Below are 22,266 nucleotides of genomic sequence, written 5' to 3'. Positions count from 1 at the left end.
GAATGAACATTCGTATAAAGATGGATGCTAGCTTACGTAAGAGCATGTGACATATTTTATGAAAATGACATGAATGAACATTTGTATAGAGATGTATATTTTATATCAGGCTTTTTAGCAAATATATTTTTACATGCTCTTACGTCACATTTTATATCAAATAGTTTTTTACTAATGCAATATTATATCTTGTGTATATAGAATGATATATATGTTGGATTTTATGTCCTAAAACTCGTAGTTTGTAAATTAATAAACATATTCTGTTTTGTTTTTTGATAAGGTTGTTATTGAAATTGTAATCTTTAATTCAATAAACTAAGGTCCTAAGGCTATTTAATGTATTTGAACTTTATATAGTGACATAAATGTGGATCAAGTTCAAATATATAGCCAAAATGGTCTATAGTATATGAATAAGGTTGGGCGCCTTATTCTGGGGACACTATGGATGTGGCCCACTTTGTAGTTAGTACAAACGATGTGATCCTGAATCGTTCATATAGAGATATGTGAGTGGGGGCATCCTATGTAACTTAATCTTAATCCTAAAATAGTCACTTTTTACGTTCTAAATGTCGTTTTATATATAAAACTGACTATTTCGTTAATTGATAACCTAGGTAACTTAATCTTAATCCTGAGCTAACTATGAACTCCTGTTCACTTGGAATTATCCTTAGATTTGCATAGGTGAAGGCAGCTCAATATCGTTGGCTCAATAAGCCTCCCATTTCAGGGGTGAGATCGGGTGAATAGCTGGGAACATAGAGTGCAAGACGGAGTTCACTCCTACCCGTTATATAGACAGTAGATAGGTTGTTCCCTTTAGTACTGAATCCAGGTCTTGAACAAGGGGCCCCACCCTCTCCTTGGCCCGAGAGGGGTTCGATTTATAGGTTGGACCTTAAACCAATTGTTCATTAGAGGATTAGTGGAACTTAAGGAACAAGATGTAGTCTTAGGGGTAAAATGGTTTTTATGACCCAACTGAAATTACGAACAACCTGTGAAGGATTAGCTTACTAATCATGGTTATATCAAATGGACATAAATATATCTACAGTGAGTGGAGTGCAACTATGGGACTTTAGTGGAATAACCCGTTAGTTAACAAAGTTGATTAATTAGGTTAAAGAGTTTTACCAGTTAATCTCGGATTGTTGGAGTCAATGATCTGTAAGTTCATTAGATTCCCCTACTAGCTAATATGGAATAAGCTTAGAACAATATGATAGAATAATTCGAATTATTTGAATTAGGTGAAGAGAGAGAAACCGACAAGTATATGTGATATAGTGGTCGGATTTTTCAGTTTAGAGATACAGCTTTAATATTTAAATGTGATTTAAATATCAAGAATATGAATACGTTCATATTCAGAAGCTCGAAAATAATGGAAATGGTCAAAGATGTAAAAAGTCAAATAGTTGACTTTTAACTTTGAAAAGAGTCTGGGCCTTGTTTGTATAGAAACAGTTCGTCCCAGAAATAAAACTTACTATCATGGACTAGCCGTTTCTTCTGCTGGGAATTGAAGTTTTCAGGGAACTGCTTGGTGGTCAAGTAATTAACTATATTAGCATACCAAGGTTCCCTGCCTTCAATTCTAAATAGGCTCTCATCAGGGAATACGTCCTTAATGTCATTTTCCTGGACTTGCATTTCTTGATTTTCAAGCCTGGACAGGTGGTCAGCCACTTGATTTTCTGTTCCCTTTCTGTCTTGGATGTCAATGTCAAATTCTTGTAGTAGTAGAACCCATCTTATCAGTCTCGGCTTTGCGTCCTTCTTGCTCATCAGGAACTTGATGGCTGAGTGGTCGATATATATGGTGGCTGATGCACCAACTAAGTAAGAATGAAATTTTTCAATACCGAATACTATAGCCAACATCTCTTTCTCAGTAGTTCTATAGCGTTTCTGAGAGTCGTTTAATGTTTTGGACGCATAGGAGATGGGATGTATCAAGTTTCCCCTCTTCTGCCCTAACATAGTTCCCACTGCGACATTACTCGCGTCACACATAAGAATGAAACGCTGCATCCAGTCCGGTGCTATTAACACTGGGGCTGTTGTCAACGTATACTTCAAGGTTTCGAACGCGTCAGTGCAGTCTTCGTTAAAAACATATGGCCAATTCGCCTCCAATAATGCGCTCAGAGGTCGCGCAATCTGAGAAAAGCTTCTGACAAACCATCTATAGAAGTCGACATGTCCTAGAAAACTTCTTAGCGTTTTGACATTCGCTGGTGGTGGAAGTTTTGCTATTACATAAATCTTTGCTCCATCCACTTTCAAGCTAGCCTTGGATACTTTATACCTCAAAACTATTCCTTCTGTCACCATGAAGTGACATTTTTCCCAATTCAATACTAAGTTTGTTTCCAAGCATCGAACGAGGACGACTTCTAAGTTATCCAGGCATGACTGGAATGAGTCTCCAAAGATTGAAAAGTCGTCCATGAAGACTTCCACAGTCTTCTCCAGGAAGTTAGAGAAAATGGCCATCATACAGTGTTGAAATGTCCCTAGTGCGTTGCATAGCCCAAAGAGCATGAGTCTGAATGCGAGGGTGTCAAAGGGACAAGTGAACGTGGTCTTCTCTTGATCTTCCGGATATATTAAAATCTAGTTGTAACCAGAATAACCATCGAGAAAACAATAAAACTCTTTACCTGTAAGTCTATCAAGCATCTGATCGATGAAAGGAAGAGGAAAGTGGTTCTTTTTAGTTGCTGCATTGAGTTTCCGATAATCCATACAAATTCGCCAGCTTGTGACGGTTCTTGAAGAAATGAGTTCATTTTGTTGTTTACTATCACGATCGTTCCCCCTTTCTGTTGTCGGATATCGGATAAATAACTCCCACATCCAGCCATTTCAGAATCTCCTTTTTTACCACTTCTTTCATAATGGGGTTAAGCCTTCTTTGAGGCTCGATTGACCCCGTCTTCCCTTCCTCTAGCCTAATTTTGTGCATACAATAGGATGCACTTATTCCACGAATATCTACAAGTGTCCACCCTATTGCGCGTTTATGTTTCTTCAACATCTGCAAGAGTGAATCTTCATTAGGCTTTGTGAGATTAGCGGAAATGATAACAGGCAATGTATTATTAGTTCCAAGAAAAGCATATTTCAAATGTCTGGGTAATTGTTTTAATTCGAGTTCAGGTGCTTGTTCAAGTGAAGGACCCATTGGTTTGTCTGTCGCTCACTCAGACTTGGCGGCTCGGATTCCTTAAGGGTTCCCTCCAACGCGAGAACTTCACATACTCGAGTCTCTTCTTCAGTCAATTCAATATTGTTTAGCTGACAATCATCACTGTCTGGGAATTTTAATGCATCGAGCACATTAAATTTCATCTATTCATTATCCACGCGCATGGTTAGCTCACCTTTATGCACGTCAATCAGAACTTTCCCAGTAGCCAAGAAAAGGCGTCCAAGGATGATTAGAACCTCTCTATCTGCTTCATAATCCAGAATAACGAAGTCTGCTGGGAATACGAGATTGTCAACCTTCACCAAAACATCTTCAATCTTCCCTTCCGGGTACTTAATTGTTCTGTCAGCGAGTTGAAGGGTGACAGAAGTAGGTTGTGCCTCGCCAATCCTCCATTTCTTAAAAACTGAAAGGGGCATGAGATTGATGCTCGCTCCTAGGTCGCACAACGCATGACCCATATCTAATTCTCCAATTGAACAAGGAACTGTGAAGCTCCTTGGGCCCTTCTGCTTCTGTGGTAGCTTGTTACTTACTAACGCGTTGCATTCCTGCGTTAGTGCTATTACTTCTTTCTCACTGACTTTTCTCTTTTTCGTCAAAATGTCATTCAAAAACTTCACATATGTTAGCATCTGCTCCAAAGCTTCTATGAGTGGAATGTTGATGTGCAGCTGCTTTAGAAGCTCGAGAAAGCGCTTGAACTGATGTTCGTCATTCTTCTTCATCAGACGCCTGGGAATGGTGCGTTCAGAGGCACCTTCTACTTCCCCACGTTAGACGTGTTGGTTTCCGAATCGCTTGCATTTCCTGGCGTTCTCTCTTCCTGATCCGTTGAACATGTAATGCGTTCTTTCGAAGGACTATTGTTTCTTGGATTCATCTTTCTTTCTGCAAGGGCTCTTCTACTCCACAACGTCACTACCTGACATTGCTATTTCCCGTTATTATTCCCAGGTGTCTCTATATTGCTAGGTAAAACACTTGGCTGCCTGCTTTTCAACTCGCTTGCAATCTGCCTCACCTGGATTTTTAGGTTTCTGATTAATGACGCCTGGCTCTTCAGCATTGTGTCGTTTTGGGCTATGTATTCCTTCAATAGGTTTTCCCGCGGAGTTCTAGAACTCGATGCGTGGCCACCTTTATTGAAGAGTTGTTGATGCTATTGATGCGTTTGTTGAAAGACAGGCGGCGGTCCATTCCTTTGCTGATGGTTCGCGCTTGGGTGGTGCTCTTGCTGATTTCCTCCTATCCAAGAAAAATTCGGATGGTTTCTCCATCCAGGGTTATAAGTATTAGAAAATGGGTTATTCTTGATGAAACATACTAACTGGGGGTTTTGAGGACACTCAGCATATGAGTGAAAATCTCCACATCCAACACAGGTTACCATGAGTTGCTCAAACACCTCCACATCCCACACAGGTTACCATGGGTTGCCCAAACATGTGTGTGTGTGTGTGTGTATATATATGTGAGAATGAAGGAGGGGGTGGCAGCTGGACTGCCCACCCCCCTTCATGCGTGAAAAGACAGCCTGCAAGGGGCTGGAAGCCCGACTGGCAAGATAAAAAGGGGGTTTGTCGACACCCCTCCTTGAGAAAAGGTAAAACCCTTATGGGTTGGCAACTGGGCCTATGGGCCCAGCTGATCTCTGAATGAGGTCATCCCAAAGATAATGGGGGTTGGCTACTAACCCCCAACCCATTTCTACCTTCAATCAGACCTTTTTTTCATGGTCTTTTTTTTGCCATGCATTAGATTTTCAAGAAAAGGTAAATCAATGGAAACTTCTTTTAAGATGGTTAATTTAAAGAATATTCATTTACCTAATTCCGTTTGTGCAAATTAATTAGTACATTATCAAAGAAGCATAACACATTAAGATTAACTATTGGTAAATCAAAAGTCATAATTCCACCCAAAAGTCGAGCACAATAAGGGTTGAAGTGTGTAACAACATGGATAATGATGGTTCAAGTGGAAAATGGATAAATTAATGATTAATTATGGCTTAGAAGCCGAAGAGACAAGCTATGTTAAGTTATTACATGGACGACCTATATAATTCAAGGGATATCGTCAAAGAGATGTATGCCTTTCAACTTATACTAATTGTTACCAGTTAACTCAAATTCAAACCTAATTCTAACTTGAGCATAGGAGTGGATTTGGCTCATCACCACACCGATGTTAGCTTTATTCACCTTTTTTGCAGGATATCTAATTATTCTCCTCCAAATATAAATTTACCGTTGGTGCAATTTTTGGTATCAATAGTTGGTGCCGTCTGTGGGGAGAATAACAATATCTTTTAGCCTTACCACCATCTTCTATGTTTCAACCATGAGCAACAATGTGAATAGAGAAAATCTCCCAACTAAGGGGGATGGTTTGAATCGTGAACGACACCCAAGGCGACAACCCATACGTGTTCAGGAAACTCATGTGGGGGAAGCCCATCGACTTGAAAATGAGCTAACTCCGGAGTACGCGGCTCTAGCCGCCAAAGTAGATAGCTTAGGTCAGAATCTGAGCCAGATCATGTAGATTCTTAGACGACCAAACCCCATCATCGAGGCCATCAAACAGAATGCAATACATTCTCATGAGGAAAATAAGCGTGATGAGAAGCAAAGGCACAATTTGGGCCAAAGCACCATCCCAGTGGCCCGAGACCCAGCCAAAGGTAAGGATCCAGCAATTGAAGGGCTGAGAATCTGAGGTTCCTAGACCAAAGGCGTTAGAGAGGTTGATACTAGGAGGAAATGACCGACATACAAACGGTCTGGGTCTGAAGATACAGACACTCGTTGATCACCACTCTCGAACCCCTACTGTTCAAAATTATGCTCCGATTAGAAGCCAACCCAGGAGGTCTCAAACGTATCAGGGGCGATCAATGGCCTGAAAAGGTGACCAAATGGAAGCTTGAAAGATGGAGCAGGTTGACAAATTGACCTGGATACAGACTTATGGGATATTATCAAACAAAGGGGATGAAATAGGCCGAGAATAATAGAGAAGTGGATAGCCGCCTGTGGGCGGTTGTTCGCTTGCTATCGTGAGATGCTTTAGGAATGTATAATGTAAAACAGATTGGAAGAATAAAGTCTAAGTGCTGCGTTCTGCCTTGATGCGTTTAAATGAATCCAACGTGTTGGGGTGTTAGTATTATGCACAGAAGGCACACAACTCCTTATAATAACGTTCAAGTTTTCCTAGATTAAACCCAAGTATAAATCTAATCTGGGTTACTGGAAAGTCTAGGGTCGATCACAGGGATTCAGTTTCACTAACACAAATTATGCGTTGTACTTGCAGTAGGAGGTTTTTCCTAAGTAAATGTGAAAGATCTGTGCAAGACAATACAAAAGAGTCGAGTGGAAAATGAAGGATCATGTGAAAATGGAATTTAAGTAGGTGGACGCGCCGGTTAAAGATAATTGCACACAACTGATATATTGTGGATGAAATGGGATGGGTTGCTTATCTTTCTGTTCATGCGTTAGACATCATTAAACACTTCTCAATGCGAATAACATACAAGTCTATCTCTAGGGTGCTTGCGTCTAACCTAGAATGCAAGAAACACCAGTAAGTCTATCTCTAGCTGTACTAGTCGTTCTACTTACGGCTTAGCTATTCTTTCGAACAACTAAGTAAAGAAGCTTTCACCAAGTTGTCAAGTTGGTTTAGGCGTTGGAACAGAATTATGCATGAAGTACTAATGCTTTCAACATAAATAGAAGATAAACAATAGCAAAAGTGATGATCAAATATATGAATTTTATAAAGGATCAATGAGTCTTTACAAAGAACTATATTCAATCAAAATGAAATGAAAATGATATTGAGAGAGAGACCGAGTCAAGCCAAAGAATACATTCTCTTGTAGTTCTTTGGCTCAATCTTGTTGTGTATAATCACTTTAAAGAGCCGAGGATGGAGTATCTTTCTCAAGAATAACTTTCTCCACTCCCTGTCCGGCAGCGGTGGTGGTTCTCAACTCCTTCGATCATCTTACACCTTGGCACAGCTTGTAAAAACTAAAACTTAGTCTACAACTTTACAGAGAGTATAGAGTTTTCTAATTGTCAAAACTCTTAATTCTAGAAGGTCTTCAAGTATTTATAGGCGTTGGTCTCGTCCACTTGGAGGATGGGCTGTATTTAAGTCCATGCCCTGGTTAGCATTAAACTCCATGTCCTGGTTGGTCGCCTGACCTCTGGAAGCTTTTCAGACGTCGTCTACTGCTGGAAGCTTTTCAAACACCGCCTGTTGCAGGTGTCCATGATCACAAGTGGTGATGTAACACAATCAACCTAGAGCAACGAATCTTCTATGCGTTGAATTCCCTCCGACGCATGGCTCAGCAGGTTGTAGTGAAATAATAGCTTAGCAGGTTGACAACTTATTGTGAACGAAGTTCATCCGAGAAGTCCATTACCCATAGTGGTTGTCCAATGTAGTGCTCGTCAAGAAAGCAAATGGAGAATGGAGAATGTGCATTGATTTCAATTACCTTAATAAAGCTTGTTTGAAGGATAGTTTCCCACTCTTGAGAATAGATAAACTCGTCGATGCTACTGCCGGCCACGAGCTATTGAGCTTCATGGATGCATACTCAGGGTATAACCAAATTAGAACCCTCCAGATCAAGAGAAAACCTGTTTTGTCACTAGTCAGGGGCTTTATTGTTATACTGTGATGTCGTTTGGGCTCAAGAATGCAGGAGCCACTTATCAATGCCTGGTGAATAAAATGTTTGCTCCTCTTATTGGCGGGAATATGAAGGTATACATGGATGACATGCTGGTTAAAAACAAGAAAGCGAACAACCATGTAGATGACCTGACTGAGGCCTTTGGAATCTCGAGAAGATATCAAATGAAGCAAAACCCTGAAAAGTGTGCTTTCGAAGTGGCTTTTGGTAAGTTTGCTTTATGGGGAACCAAAGAGGAATTGAGGCAAATCTAGATAAAATACGAGCTATAATGGAGATGGAATCTCCCAAAATAATAAAGCAGTTGTAAAGCCTAAACGGGAAGATAACAACTCTTAATCGTTTGTAAGTTGAGCTACTGATAAATGTTTTCCGTTTTTTAAAGTATTAAGAAAAAAATCTAAATTTGAGTGGACAGAGGAATGTGAGCAGACGTTTAAGCAACTCAAAAATTATTTGAACTCGGTCTCACTCCCCTCCAAGCCCATGTTGGGCAAAGAACTTTTCTTGTACCTGACATTGTCTGATTCCACAGTTAGTTCTGTCTTAGTCAAAGAAGACAAAGGTCGATAGTTACTGATATACTACACTAGCAAGTCGATGGTAGGAGCAAAAATGAGATTTCCCCAAGTAAAGATGCTTGCCCTCGCCTTGGTGGTATCTGTTTGAAGGTTACGCTCCTATTTCCAAGCACATAAGGTGACAGTTTTAACAAGTTTCCCATTACGATGGGTATTGCAAAAGCCAGAAGCGTTCGGTAGACTAATGAAATGGGCAGTTGAGTTGAGTGAATAGGACATCCATTTTTGCCCCTAAACTGCAAGGAAGAGCCAAGCTACAACTAACTTTGTCATTGAGTTCACTCCATGTGCCTCACCGGGTGACAGCATGGAGGTATGCATGATATAAATATTTCCAGAAATCGAGAGTTGCAATGACCCTCCATGGGAGCTTTATGTGGACGAATCGTCCAATAGAAAGGGCTGCGGAGCCAGATTGCTGTTGTTGTCACCAGAGGGAGGGCATCTTGAGTATGCCCTTGGGCTTCGAATAACAAGGCAGAATATGAAGCATTATTAGCTGAACTGCGACTAGCTGATGGAGTTGGAGTCACCAACCTGGTTATTTATAGTGATTCCCAACTCATTGTCAATCAAGTAGCCGAGAAGTACCAGACAAAAGATCATTGAATGGCTATTTATCCAGCAGAAGTTCGGAAAATGTTAGGCTCATTTAGCAAGTGCGAGATAAAGCAGTTACCGCAATCTTAGAATACCAATGTCGATTTCTTAGCCCGGTTTGCAGCAGCTTATGATGCTGACCTAAGTAGAATGGTACCTAGAGAAATTTTTAATGCACCTAGTATATTGAGAGAAGAAGCTATAGAGATAGATGAGCAAGCGTGGATCAAGCATAGCAATTGGATGATTCCGTTAATCAAGTTTATGGAAAAAAGGGGTATTGTCGGATGACAAAGTTGAAGCTCAACGGTTAAGGTGCAAGGCTGACCACTATGTAATAAATAATGGAAGACTATACAAGAGAGGATATTCTCCCCCTCTACTAAAATGTGTTGATTCAGAGGGATTCTAGAATAAAATAATAGAATTTATATATTATGAAAAAGGTGGGTTAACTAACGAAAGAAAGATGGAACTAGATGCATTCTTAAAAGAAAGCGCTTTGCCTTACCTATGATGCAAAATCAAACTGGATGATGCAAGCTGGAGGGGATCCCCAGTGAATGTGAAATATAGGTTTCAGAAAAAGGAACCGAGGTTATGAGAGTAAGTGGAGTTTGATTACATCATGTGGGAAATTCACAAGGGAGTGTGTGGTAATCACTCCGGGGCCCGATCCCTCTCAAAGAAAATAATTCGCCAAGGTTATAATTATCCCACACTAGCTCGAGATGCATGTAAGTTCACCACATGTTGTGATCGGTGTAAGTGATTTGCAATTGTACCTAAACAGCCTCCTGAACCTATCACAAACATTATGAGCCCTTGGCCGTTGGCACAGTGGGGCATCGACATAATTGGACCCTTATCTCCAGGTAAAGGATAGACCAAGTTCGTCGTTGTTGCTGTCGATTATTTTACCAAATGGGCAGAGGCTGAAGCTCTAGCAGCAATTACCAAGCAAAAAATAACCAATTTCATTTGGAAGAACATCATATGTCGATTCGGTATACCACATGTCCTGATCACTGACAATAATCGTCAATATGACAACACGAAATTTCGCTAATTTTGCACCAACCTTAGTATCAAACATTATTTTTCCTCTTCACCTCATCTGCAAACTAATGGACAAATTGAAGTTGTCAATAAGATCATTAAGCGAGATCTCAAGGCTAAGCTGGAAGGATTAAATGGGTTGTGGCCTAAAGAGCTGCCAAATGTGTTGTGGGTCTATTAGACGACGTCTCGAACCTCGACGGGTGAAACACCATTTTCGTTAGCCTTCAAGACAGAAGTCGTGGTGTGATTGAGATTGGAATCCATTTCCTAGAGTCGAGCAATTTGAGTTAGCTGAGAATGATGAGGCGCTTCATCTAAATCTAGATTTATTGGAAGAATGTCGAGAGACGAAGAATCTAAGGGTGGCAGAATACAAGAATCATGTGACATGATACTATAATTCCCATGTGCGTAAACGAAGCTTTAGAGTGGGAGATCTAGTCCTTTGGCGCATGTCTAACACTAAATATCCAGGTAGTGGAGCTTTGGGACCGAATTGGGAGGGTCCTTACCGAGTAGCCAAAGTCATTCGACCTGGAACATACAACTTGATTGACCTAAGCGGGAAAAACTTACCCCACCCATGGAATGTCGAACACCTGAAAACTTATTTTCAATAGTTTTCTTTATGTTCTCATGATAAATGAATTTGTACTTCCCAGATTCGCTTCAAAATTCCAGCAAAAGATTTATAATTTCTTTCAGTTCGAGTGTTAATACTTATCACTTTTGAAATTGACGATGAGCATTTTGAATCTACTTCGTTACTCAAGCAACAACGTCCTTTCTTTTATGCATAAAGTTACTCGTGCATGAGTGAAGGGCAAGGAGCAATAAAAAAACGATGGGATATAGCAGATGTTAGGTTTTATGTCCTAAAACTCGTGGTTTGTAAACAATAAAACTTATTCTGAAAATTCAATAAATTGTTATTGAAAATATATATTGCTTATTTTGTTTTAGAAATAAATTCAATAAACTAAAAGATCCATGACTATAACATGAGTACTTGAACTTTATATGGAGACATAAAAGTGGATCAGATTCAAGTAAATAGTCAAAATGGTCTATAGTATATGAATGAGTTGGGTGCCTTATTCTGGTAACACTATTGGATGCGGCCCACTCTTTAGTTGTTACAAGGAGTTGTAAAGTGCTACAGACAATGTGATCCTAATTTGTACATGTTATTACATGAGGAGTGGAGGCGTCCTGTGCAATGGGTTTGTACAAGATCGCTTCACGAAATTAGTCACTTTTACTTTATAACACTGCTTATTGTTTAAGGCTGATTATTTCAAAGCGATGACCTAGATAACTTGACCTTAATCCTGAGCTAACTATGAAATTGTTTATTTGGGATTATCCTTAGATTTGCATAAGTGAGGGTTGACTCAACAACGTTGACTCAATAAAACTTCATTTCAGGGGTAAGATCGGGTAGATAGCTGGGGACATAGGGTGCAAGATGGAATTCACTCATACCTGCTTTCAAAGATAATAGAGAGGTTGTTCCCTTAAGTGCTGACTCTGGGTCTTAAACAAGGAGCCCCACCCTCTCATTGGCCCGAGAGGGACTCGGTTTGTTGATTGGATCATAAACCAATTGTTCATTAGAGGATCAGTAGAACTTAAGGAACAAGAAGTGATCTCGGGGGTAAAACAGACATTTGACCCAACCGTTATTACGAACAACCTGTGAAGGGTTAACTTACTAATCATGGTTATATCGAGTGGACATAATATATATATATAGTGTGGGGAGTGCAATTATGGGCTTTAGTGGAGTGACCCATTAGTTAATGAATGAGGGTAAATTCGGTGTAAAGAGTTTAGCCAATTAATCTCGGATCGTTGGAGCCCATGATCTATAAGTCCACGAGGTCCCTCTACTAGCTCATAAATGAATTAGCCTTAGAGTAGCGTGATAAGTTAATTTGAAACGTTTAAATTAGAATTAAGGGAATTAGTAATTATATGAGATATAATTACGCGTTTAATTTTGGCATAAACAGAACTGGAGAATTTAATTAATATTTAAATATGATTTAAATATTAAATTAATGAAGGTAGAATTTGTATAAAATTAATTTAATATTTGATATTAAATTAATTAGAATTAATTAAATTATTTAATTAATTATATATTATTAATTTTATTAGAAAATTAATTTATGAAATTAATTTTGGAAAAATTAATAATGTTTTCAATTTTGAAATCAAAATTATTTTTGAAAACATTTTGTTAATTGAAATCAAAATTGGAAAAACACAAAAATGGAAAATTGGATTTCTCCATTATCTTCAACCAAAGTAGCTCATATTGATCCCACCTCATTCTTGCTTCAATTCTCCAAGCATGAGCCGCACCTCATGTAGCCTTCTCCATTGCATTATTGTCCTACAACAAATAGAGAAGATTAAACTAGAAATCAGGCATGCATCAGTTGAGGTTTTGCTGAAAAACTTGAGTTGAAAAAGGTGTTATTCAAGATGGTGCAACAGTGAGTTTCTTCTTCAAATTCCCTTCATTCAAGCTTATTTTGAGTCTCACAAGTTAATCTAAGGCTCCAAGAGAATAGTAGAAAATACCTTGAGGTGGTTCACAAGAAGAATTGGAGAAGATTTGTAGCTGAATTCGAGATTCTAAAGGTTCTACAAAGGTATGACTTGAAACCCTTTTATTATTGTATGGGCATGCTTTATTTATAGTCAAAATTGATGAATTAGAATGTTTATTGATCCTTATTACTTCCGCTGCATGCTGATATACACTTATAACAAATTTTGATAAGCAAGCTACAAGCTTGACTTATGAGCAAAGTCGAGCGACAACTTTGGATAAGTAAGAGTTGAATAAGTAAATTCCCATAAGTCGAGTTGTAAACAAAAACCAAATATAAAACTCTACATTAAGCATTGAAGTTTCAAATCTTGCTTAGCTAAACTACAAGCTCAAACTATCAGCCTGAGCTACGAATAAAACAATCACACGCTTTAATAAGAATGATAATAAATTCAAAGACAACAAAAGAAAGTTTATTAATCTATGTGATCGATATCGCCAAGCTCCACGAGATTCCTCGAATCAGGAAAATCAGAAACTCCTTGGAGAAGAGCATTGAAGGCAGGCTGAGGGGCAATTGGCAAGGCTTGGCTGGCGAAGATGCCCACATTATCGATCCCTCAAGTCTCATCATTACGCCAAGCCTAAATTCAGATTGAATGAGATCACTATCAACGATAGGATGTTTTGCCTTAACGATGCCCATAGCAAGCATAACCCAACATTGAAGGCAGTCGTTCTCCATCTGGCTATATGCCTCCGTTTTTTGAAAACTCTCGGCCAAGTATTTGGCATCTGAAAACTTGGTCTAGGCCTCTTGTAACTTAGCTTTAACCGTGGATAGCATCTCCTTCAGCTCGTTGACTGAAGCGTCATGCTGAGCTTGAAGTGTGGCTAAGGATGCTTGAGAACAGGCGAGCCGAGTGGACGCCTTAACATACAAAGCAGAAACTCGATCAAATTCCCTCGAGAAACATAATTCCTCTTGAGGGTCTCCACTTCTTCACGCAGCTTTGCATGATTCAGCCGATAAACTCTATTTCGTTGCTTAATTTTTGGTAAGACATCATCATTTCATAGGATTCTTGTAAGAGTGAGAAAGATGAGAGTAGATAGACGGACACACGAAAGAGACAAAGGTATGATCCAACATAGTTACTTACCAAACAAAGATGTTGTTGGGCCTGTGTAATAACCGAACTAGGATCAGCATGCCATTGGGTCGGTATTTTCTCGCTCACTCTAATCCATTGAGCCATAGCCCGAGTTAGGAAGGCAATCTCATCACCATCGGACTCGTAGGCCCGTTGAAGTTAAAAGAGTGTGAAGAAGATGAGGTAGAACCTTCAGTAGTTGAAGGAGTTGGGACTATCATAGTAGGGGTAGAAGGGTTATGGTAGGGTGAGGTGCGAATGCATGGACATTGTGAAGGTGGTTCATCAGGGAGATTCTGCGCAAGATCAGACCCTCTCAACTCACTCGTGCAAGGCATGGAAACGGGGTTCGACAGGTGAAATTAGGTGGCACGTTCGTTGGCCCCCAATCCGTCACGTATCATTTGACGCAAGCTCTTGTGAGGTGCCATTCCTAAAAATGAAAAAGAAAAGAATAAACTTCAAGTTAATTCTCTACAAATATATCTTTTTTACAAAAAGAGCATCAGTCAGACCTATGTGGGTAGATGGGTCGAGCTCAAAGCTGTCTAAGAACTCTTGCTGAACCAAGTTGAGGCCATACGAAGCAAGCTGTTAGTCAAGAGAGTTAAGTCTCAAAACGTAATAACCACACGAGTCACGGTAGGCTTCACTACAAGAATTATAGGCTTTAATGTCAGTTTAAAATCGACATTAAAGGGCTTTAATGTCGGTTGACAATCGACATTAAAGATAGTGTTATTAAAGCCCTTTAATGTCAGTTGTCTTTAATGTCAGTTTTAAACCGACATTGAAGAGGGTGTACAATGTCAGTTTAAAACCGACATTAAAGAGCTTTAATAACACTATCTTTAATGTCGGTTTTAAAGCCCATAATTATTATCTATTTTTTTCAATTATTATCCATTTTTTGTAAATACCATGTCCGTTTTGTTCAATTATTGTCCATGTATTCAATATAATTATTGTCCAATCCATTTTTCATGTCGATCAAATAGTTAAAAACGATATATCCTTAAAACCAAGGTAATCAACCTGTCCATGCATAAAATAAATTCTTAATTGATTTCACAAATCCATAATAATAAGTCACAAAAGAGGAATTGGATGATAGTTTAACTCTAAAACCAAGGTAATAAAAAAATTACCAAAACTCATAAGGGTTACATAGCAAAACTAAAATTTTGTTAGATCCAAACAACTTTTATTGGTGTATCAAAAAAGGGCAAGAAATTACTTTTAAACTATAAAATACAAACTAAAACTTTTAAATACCCCCCTCTCAAAAGAAAAAAAAAAAAAAAAAACTGCACACACTTGTTGCCATTTTATAGTGTTCTCGAAATAGTCTTTCAATTGCTCCTTCGTTATGTTCTCTCCACCATCCACCATAGATTTGATCCAAATTGAAAGCATGACTTCCTACAAGTAGAGAAAAATAGGCAAACATATAATAAGAATTCAATTACCCCACACAAAGAATTTATTAAATTCAAGCTAGGGAGCTATGGAAAGACAACATGGGAATTTATGATTTCAAGTCTTCATGAAAATTTGCAAAGAAGGCCAAGGTATCATGTTCTGTTATAAACAACAACACAGAAGCTCGAATCACATAATAAAAATCCAAAATATGCCAAAACATAAGCATAAGCATACGAAAGAAGAAAGGAGAAAATTAGCATCTCCAACTAAAAAGTTTTACATTATCCATATAACTAAAAGGTAAAAAGCCCCCTAAAGTAACATCAAAACTTCAAACAACTAAAAAGCACACCAAACGGATACAAGACTTCGATCAAATGAAACCATAAAAAACGTCTCCAATTAAAAGATGCTATCGAGGGTCAATCTTAGATAATGAAGAATTTGATTCAAATTGACGAAGAAGCACAATAAATGGCTAAACAAAAGATAACAAAAGATTCGACGATGATAATGAAGAATTAACCTCACCCACAATGCATGAATAATCCACAAACTACCATAGTGCAATCGGATTCATTTAGACAAACATAAATATAAACTACCAAAGGACGCCTAAGAAGTTCCATTACCATAAACCAACCAAACCATAAACTACCAAAAGATGCCTAAGAATCTATTCCAAAACTTTAGAACAAATAGACTTTTAAGATAAGCATCTTATAAATATTACCTTGTACTTGTTATTAATGTTGTTATGAAGTCCTTTTTGTGTTGGGTGCATCTTCTCCACTTGTCAACCTTCTTAAAGCATGTCCAATGCAATCTTCCTATCTTCCTTCCAAATCTTTAAGAATCAAAATTTAGCCTTACACATCAAACTTGAACCTAACAAAATGAAAAACTTCACTCAAAGTCATTTCATTATTACTCAAATAAGTTAAATCCCAAATTTTAATTCGACTAGTTTCCAAAAGAGCCTTACTATGAAATAGTTTCGTATCCACTCCCAAAGGCTAAGAAGAGACTATTTTGAAAAGAAAAAAAAATCGCCTTGTCAAGAGAGAAAAAAAAAAGAAGATAAGAAAACAAGTAACCTATCTTCTATATGGTTCAATCACCACAATATTGCTCTTTTCTCTTGTATATCCTATTCAAGTGAAAAAAAAAAGTGTAACAACAATTAGTAACCTATCTACTATTGAGATAATTTTTATCATAAACAGAATTGATCCTCATAGATTTAGCTAGTTTATCTAGTTGCAGTTTAACGCTCAGAGCATAAGAATATTATATTTTTCACAAAGGGACTTGAGTAAACAACAAAGTACCTTCTTGAGTTGGTTTTAGTAACCCACTTCTTTTCCAACCCCAGAAAAATAGCAATTGTAAGCATAACAAAGTACCTTCTTGAACTGAGACGTATGCATCCCAGCTGCTGCAGCACACCGACTCTTTCATGATTGTGTTTCATGCTTGATATGACATTCGTTCTTCCTCAAATATATTGAGAAGTGTTAAAATAGTAATTATTTAAAGTGAAACTGACATTTTATCTTACTTTTATCTCTCAACAAAATTATAAACATCCTATATATAAAAGATCTAAAAGAGAGAGAGAAAAAAAGAGAGAAATCAATGAGTTAGACGAATTTATCTGTAATATTTTTCCTTTTTTACTTCTCAAGAAATCTAAGCTCTTCTCGTGGACGTAGGCACCTCTTGCCAAACTATGTTAAAATCTTGTTGTCTACTTTTCATCCCTTACCTTGTATACGTAAATCTGCATTATAAGTCTTTTGATCTTAAAAAAATTGCCATTATTGCTAAGCATTGAGAGCTCTTAACCTTTCTCTTCCTTCTTTGTACAAAATAATTTCACTTTAGATAAAATCACCAGCAAACAAATCAATTATGATCTCAACATCTTCTTTTCATTTAATAGGAAACTTCTATTCAGACACAAGTTAGTTTCAAGGTGATAGTGAGGAGCATATTTTATACTTCACTTGTTCCTTAACTGAAATTTCAAAAATCAATGGTGCACTTTCTCCAGTAAAACCTGTAACTAAAGAATGCTTATTAGCAAATAGAAATTCAACAATTGTAGACGTGGAAAACTCGTCATCTGCAACAAAAACAAAACTCAGTAAATTACAATCCAACCAAATAGAACTCTCATATAACATTGAGCAACCCAATATAATCTTCTAAGCAAAACACCCCCACATTCCACTCTTTTTAGTTATTAGTCATCAAAGATTAATGCAAACAATTACACTTAATCAAAACTACGATTATCATAACTTCAAGATAGTTATAGCACATAATCTAATCCTACAGTTCATAATAATATGATAAAAAGAAAATAAGCGGGCTCATTCTTCAGCAGGCAATGATCCCCAAGTCATGTACTGCGTAACTGTTTTACCTTACTCTGATAAAAATTGGTAATCAAGCATATATTATCATATCAGTGCCAGTTCACAATCAAATTTTAAGCAAAGATGTAATGTATACCTTACATATAAGAAACATGTACCAAAATAGGCAAGAAAGAAGAAAATATTATCTAAGTAGAGCACGTGAAAGTTGAGGCATAAACAATACTGTAGTCATGAAGGTTGAGCTACAAAGAAGAAATTTCAACTAGAATATAAAATAACCACAAGAGAACAAGCCAGTTAATGTGTCAACATTAGATCATTTTCAGGTATCGAACGAAAACAGAGGTGAGACACAATTTTCACTGTGAACTCATATAAAAGTAACATCCACACACACCCCTTCGCAATACACACACGCTCCACTGCTATTAGTGTTTTGTTGGTCACCTACTAGACCATTAATGAATATTAGGTGAAATGAGATGCTCAAGAGCTTTATATTCCTAATAGAAGAAGAAGAGGTTAAGCCACCACCAACAAAATCAAACACAACAACAACCAATTCAGTATGATTTACTTCTTCCTTTTGTTGAAAACATTATTCCATTATCCCTCTTTAATACCAAATACAAAGAACATGACATTGTTTTTTTTAAAAAAAAAAAAGAAAGAAAAGAAAAGAAAAAAAAAAAGAAAGAAAAAACCTTTTCTTTCCTCTGGACTCCATTTACTCATTTTTAAGCCGCTACCACCAACAATACCCATCAAATAAAGCTTTAGAATTTCTTTTTTCTCAAACTGAACAAAGCATGCTCCCCATTTCACTTTTTCGCCGTTACCACCAACAAGCTTACTCTGAAGTCAGTGAGTCGTCGGTCTTCTCTCTCCGTGAAGAGTGCATTAAAGACCATCGGTTGCTGGAAATGGACAAGGAGGGGGGGTCGGGGAAGGTGTTGGCTGGATGCTTGGCCAGGTTGTGGGTTTCGCGTGGAAGAAAGAAAGAAATCACGTTTTGGAAGGGTTTCGCGTGGGTTGTGGGTGAGTGGAAGTCTGGGAATGAAAAGGAAAAGAAAAAATTATAAAAATAAGTCCCAATCGAGCGAACGTGCCAAAAACTTACTAAAAGTTCAAAAATCGGTTGGGCCCGGTAAAGAGGGCTCTTTGTAGTTCGAGGCGAACTAGTCATCGCTTCCACCCTTCGTGGTGGTTGGACAAGAGACAAAGAGTTCCCTTGCGAATAGTGACATAATAAAAGTTCGAGGAGGACTTTATTTTCTTAAGAGTATGAAAGGACATAAATTCCTCCATAGTAATAGGATTGTGTAAAACCCGAACTCTAATTACTTTAAGTAAGAATAAGTAATGTGATGTCTTCCAATGAGTTAAATAAAGCCATGTTTTAGGAGGGATAGAGGATGGAAGCAAGAAGAAATAAACTCTCGTATAGCTAAGTGTAAACCCTAAATTCTAAGTTTCCTAAACAAGTATGTTTAGCCAAAGGAATGATATATTAAATATCTAATAAGTGGAAATCCATGCTATTTATAGATGTGAAGAAAGGAAAAGAAAAACATATTAAATATGGAAACTCACTTATTGGTTTAGCTGGAAGCACTAAATATGGGGTGACGTGGCAGATAATCCTTGAACTCGGAAGGCGGTAGGAAGATTAAAAGGAAGAGAAACTTCGAAAGCTTAGTTTCGGCAATCTACATGAGCAAATTTATTGAAATTGATGCTATTTGAAAGATGGAAAAATCTAGTTTTTGAGGTTGTCTTGCCGAAGAAAGATTGCAGGAGAAGAAGAACAAGAGGTGAAGAAAGTACAGAGGAGGCAGAATCTCGGGTTAATCAGGGCCCGAGGTGAAGATTGGAAGCTCTAGGCCAAACTATAAGGAATTTTTGGCTGAAATTGTAAGGTAAGAAATTTAATCAATTATAAACATGTTTGTAGAAGGAAATTTCTTCAAAAGAAGTTTGGATTTTGAGTTATGAATTTCTAAAATTGTAACAGAGAATCTGTACATAAGCAGACAGCTACTTGGGAAGAACAAGCAAACAACTCACCATGGAGAGTTATAGCGAGATATGGAGAATGAGGATCTCGCTTATGAAGAAAATCTCACTGATTTTGTGATGAGGATCTCGCTCGTGAGGATCTCGCTCATGAGGAAGAATTCACTCATGATGAGTATCTCGCTAGTAAAGTTGTCTTTGATGATGAAAGTTCCATTAGTAAATGAACTATTTGAGGTATTTTGCTAAGAATTCTAAGTAGTTTAACCGGGAATTATGTCCTTTCAGGCCAAGAAGAGCTAGGATAGGCATATAACTCGTTAAGAGGCCAACGAGTTGTGAGTGACTATGTGATGATTTAATGTTATAATGATTTAGAAACCATGATTTCCTTGAAGTTATTTCTCATGCTAAGTGTTTATATGAAGTACCGAGCAACATATGTTTGAAGTTATTTCTCATGCTAAGTAAAACATGTTTTCTATGGAAATTGACATGATTTAAATATGTTATCTTGTCCAAATACTTTCAGCATGTTTAAGTAACTCCATTTTTATGATGAACTAGTATGATGGATGAACTAGTATGATGATTTGAGCACTAAGCCTTAATGTTCAACTAAATGTTTATGACTAGTTATATGACGGATACTGAAAAACAATGAGAAGGTATCCTAGTCAAGTACCTAAGGTATGACGGTACTCAGTTATAACCATGTGCATGTTAGTAATACGACGACGAATGAGCAAAAGGGTTCTCTTCGACTAAGGTTGACGTTGAGGGTTAGATCTAGTAGTTCACTCTCAACTAAGGATAAAGGCAGTTATATCTTCTCCTAGGCTAGAAGGATAGTTTGGAATTGCTAATGCTTATGAATGTTTATCAACGCATGATGTTACTAATGTATGAGTTTTCCAAGTATGTTTCCCATATCTAACACATGCTAATAGTTTTTATAAGCTAGTTCAACACGAGTTAAGCAAACTTATTTTACAAAGTATGAAGCATGCGTTAGGGTTGAAACTAAGATTGAATGAAGCTTGATGTACTGTGTTTAAATACCTAAGATTGCCAAAGTACATGCGTTGATACTTCTAAACACAATGAAGAGGAGTATGGAAGGTAAGAAAGGTATCTGAATAAATGTACCTAAGGTGTTGACGGTACATAGAAACCTCCACGTACACATAGGTAATTTTGAAGGAGAGGCCAAAGTATGGGTCTCCTAGGCCATAAACCAGCAAGGAGAGACCGAAGCATGGGTCTCGTGGTTGATAACAGACGAACGATGTATGCTCATTCTCAACTAGAGAATAATGATGTTTAATGATGTTTAAGAGTTGTTATCAATGTTTATGTTTAAAGGAAGTTGCTTGAGATGCTCATCGGTATATTTTCCCCTAGCCATAATTTAGTATGAACAGGTCAAAGTAGAGGTCTCATCTGGCCATGGTTTGGTGTTGGGAATTAGAGTAAAGAATGTTCATTAGAAGTCTCGTTTGGCCATGGTTTGGCGTTGGGAATTAGAGCAAAGAATGTTCATTCTCAATTAAGATTCAGGTTTCAGATACAAGGGTTTTAAAGGTTTTATATACACGTTTGCTTGGCATATTTTAGTTCCAGTATTATGTTTTCGAGCTTTCAGTTTAAGCATGAGATTTATGTTTTTATTAAGTCACTCACTAGGCTTCTAGCTCACGTTTTCAAATGTTTTCCTTTCAGGTAGCGGTCAGTTCCTAAAATACTTTTCTGCTGTTGCTCTGCCACTCAAAGAAACAGGTTGAAAGAAGCGTAATTGAAGACCTGTATTAGTTAGTACACATGTGTATGTCTAGTGACTAGTATTCTAGATGGGCTCACTAAATTGTAATATTCATGTATAGACAATGCTGTGAAACCCTGTAATGTAAATGTGTTAAGTTATGAGTTAATATGTTCGTATATCGATGATATGTATGTATTCAGGGCTTGAGCAAAATTTAACAAGTTAAATAGGCAGTAAGTGCCAGCAAAAGGGTTGGTAACTACTGCAGTCACCATTCCATCTAGGTTAAGAGGGTAATCTGGAGCGGGGGTGTGATAGATTGGAGTTACCTAGTTGGAGCCAGGGGACATAACACCCTAATAGCACGCAGTAAGAATTTGGAAGGGTGCTACATTTACATAGGTTAAGAATCGTTGAATAAAAGGGTGAAGGGGAAGTCTGACTCCAAAAGTAAACATGTCTAGGTAGAAAGCCACTTAAGGGTGGATTATATGGATCTTCACCTAGGGACAAAACTTTCATGCGAACCAAATCAGGAATTCGGAACTTGATCCTAAGAGAATTTAAGGCGTTTATGGTTAACGGACCTGGAGGAAGAGTGTGAGAAGTTAAGTTGTTACTTTGGAACCCACGTTCCCTCAAGGTTTGGAGCTCTTTGATTAGGAACGAAGTTAGAATCGTCAGAATTGGTCGACACATCAATCCTAAGAACTAAGACTCGAGTATTCTCCATGGATAGAAAAAAGGAAATATAA

The 22,266-nt window shown here is 37.8% G+C and overlaps 1 protein-coding gene across 1 annotated transcript; it reads right to left on the bottom strand.

The window, feature by feature from the left end:
* Positions 1 to 3,369: 3,369 nt before the first annotated feature.
* LOC120084844 (uncharacterized) lies at positions 3,370 to 3,957 on the bottom strand. The gene has a single exon (XM_039040661.1). The coding sequence runs from the start codon at positions 3,955 to 3,957 to the stop codon at positions 3,370 to 3,372; it is 588 nt and encodes a 195-aa protein (XP_038896589.1).
* Positions 3,958 to 22,266: the final 18,309 nt, after the last annotated feature.

This window comes from Benincasa hispida, chromosome 9 (genome assembly GCF_027475165.1).
Source record: "Benincasa hispida cultivar pf3 chromosome 9, pf3_genome.v1.1, whole genome shotgun sequence".
NCBI classification, from domain to species: domain Eukaryota; kingdom Viridiplantae; phylum Streptophyta; class Magnoliopsida; order Cucurbitales; family Cucurbitaceae; genus Benincasa; species Benincasa hispida.
The sequence above is the reverse complement of the archived record's forward strand: the minus strand, read 5'-3'. Positions and strand labels throughout refer to the sequence as shown.

Coding starts and splice junctions, on each gene's coding strand:
- LOC120084844 (XM_039040661.1), bottom strand. CDS start 3,957: ATGAAGAAGAATGACGAACATCAGTTCAAGCGCTTTCTCGAGCTTCTA.